The sequence below is a fragment of the Vigna angularis genome, chromosome 3 (genome assembly GCF_016808095.1).
Source record: "Vigna angularis cultivar LongXiaoDou No.4 chromosome 3, ASM1680809v1, whole genome shotgun sequence".
NCBI lineage: Eukaryota > Viridiplantae > Streptophyta > Magnoliopsida > Fabales > Fabaceae > Vigna > Vigna angularis.
In genome coordinates, this window is record NC_068972.1 from 19,026,309 (window position 1) to 19,028,338 (window position 2,030).

General features: G+C 27.9%; 1 protein-coding gene across 1 annotated transcript; it reads left to right on the top strand.

Moving 5' to 3' along the window:
* Nucleotides 1–228: 228 nt before the first annotated feature.
* On the top strand, nucleotides 229–1,190 carry LOC108324665 (uncharacterized). The gene is made up of 4 exons (XM_017557603.2): nucleotides 229–268; nucleotides 405–471; nucleotides 635–740; nucleotides 915–1,190. The coding sequence occupies exons 2-4, from the start codon at nucleotides 436–438 to the stop codon at nucleotides 1,049–1,051; spliced, it is 279 nt and encodes a 92-aa protein (XP_017413092.1). The 5' UTR covers nucleotides 229–268; nucleotides 405–435; the 3' UTR covers nucleotides 1,052–1,190.
* The last annotated feature ends 840 nt before the right edge of the window (nucleotides 1,191–2,030 follow it).

Here is a 2,030-nt window from a genome sequence, read left to right on the forward strand (position 1 = left end):
GTCTTAATGATAAAAGAACAGTATACAGAGAGCATAAATTAATGATAGAAAGAACAATATACAGAAAACATAAATTATACTTTGACATACAAAATTTTACATTCATTAACATTATTTTTCTATATTTTTTATCCCTTTTTTTACTTTCTGAAAATACAAAGTTTTACTCATGTATACCATATATAAACCCAACCATTTCATCATCTGCATGTGGTTTTTCTTTCCTGCATAAACACGACTCTCTATTTCTTGACAATCATCCTTTTTGGTCAGTTGTTTTCTCAACTTTTTCTCTTCTCCTTCCTTTTCCAATCAATTCAAGAAAATATCTAACTCTATCTATCTGGCTATGTGTGAGCCATATTCAGCTTAATTATACTAACTCATCTCACACCATCTTTCAGATCTTTCTCTTGCACAATATATACAACATTCATGGAAGATTCATCCTCAGCAGCTTATATCCACCAGGTGCGTGTTAATTAACTTGTAAGAATTTTAAAACTTAGTCAATTCACTGGATCATAATCTCATGATATGCCTCTCTAAGTATATAGTTTTTTACAAAAACATAAACCTGAGATTCTGAATATCATCATCTAAGTTTACATAGTATTTGATGCCATTATAATAGGTGCACCGTCTGATAGAAGAGTGTATTCTATTCAACATGAATCAAGAAGAATGCATGGAAGCACTTTTCAAACATGCAAATATCAAACCGATTATTACCTCTACAGGTAAAATCAATTAATGATCTATCAGTAACATGCTTGTTTTTTCTACATGAAAAATATTTAAGAAAAACTCTACTCCTTCATGGCCTTTTGTTATTATAAGTCCAATCCAACAGTAACATGTTACGTGCCGATCATAAATCTGTTACCTTTGATCCTCTTATACTTTATTTGCAGTGTGGAAAGACTTAGAGAAGGAAAACAGGGAGTTCTTTCATGCCTATTCGAGGAGCCAAAAAGAAGGAAATTCAAAGACATCGAAGAGGGAAAAGATACTCGACATGGTTTCAGCATCAAAAAAATCGTCAAACTGACAAGTTTAGGGTTCAAAACCAGCAACCTTAGTTGTGGAATGAACTAAAGTGGCCATAATGGAAGGATTAAATTAGTTTATCTATACTATTATGTAAGAAACTTATTTATTTTTTCACATTCTTTTTAATTTTATGTTTTAAGTCCTCATTGTTTTATTAATTTAGTTTTTTAAATTCAATTTTTTAAAAATAAAATAAATAAAAATAATCTATAAAAATAAAAATTATTTATAGATGTGTGTGTTAATATTTTAAACATTGAAAATGACAGTGTTATTTATTACTGAAAAAATAGTTAATGAGTTACTAATCATAAAATCCGACAACAGACGAAGCATAAAATCGGAAATGAAACCCATGAGAAAACTCTGGAGACTAATCATAGTTGTGTCGGTCAGGAGACACAAATTTGAATGACATATAATGTCGATCAACTGTCGCGAATAAAAAATTATATAAAAGTACGGCTGGACGAAACTTAAATAAATAAATTTTTAAAATTACCATGGATTAACTCACATTTAAATAAATATTTTAAAATATTTAGAGTTAACGTGGACTGGCCAACACTAAAAAAACAAAAATGGTAAAATAAATACAGCGTGAATTAACCAATACACATTTTATTATAATATTTTTATCATATAATTTATTAGAAAGAAAATATTTTTTTATCAAATTTTTTACGACACTTATGTAATGATATGTCATTAGTATGTTTCAAATATTTTTTTAAAAATAAATTTAAGTCTCTAATATTAAAAATTATTATAAAAAGTTATTAACAATAATTCTCCTTTTTCCATATGTAGATTAGCTTAGTTGAGTTGGAACAACACATTAGCTACTGAATTCTTGCTTTACAAATTTGTTTTTGCGTCAATCTCTAATTGTTACAGTTCTTTATCATTTTTTTACACTATCACTATCAGGATTAAAATTGAGAATCAATTATCCAATACAGGAATGACAGAATCAC

Excerpts from the sequence above, each read along its gene's own strand:
- LOC108324665 (XM_017557603.2), top strand. The coding sequence starts at position 436 with ATGGAAGATTCATCCTCAGCAGCTTATATCCACCAG. Across the intron at positions 472-634 it reads CAGCAGCTTATATCCACCAG|GTGCACCGTCTGATAGAAGA; the intron begins GTGCGTGTTAAT and ends CCATTATAATAG. Across the intron at positions 741-914 it reads ACCGATTATTACCTCTACAG|TGTGGAAAGACTTAGAGAAG; the intron begins GTAAAATCAATT and ends CTTTATTTGCAG.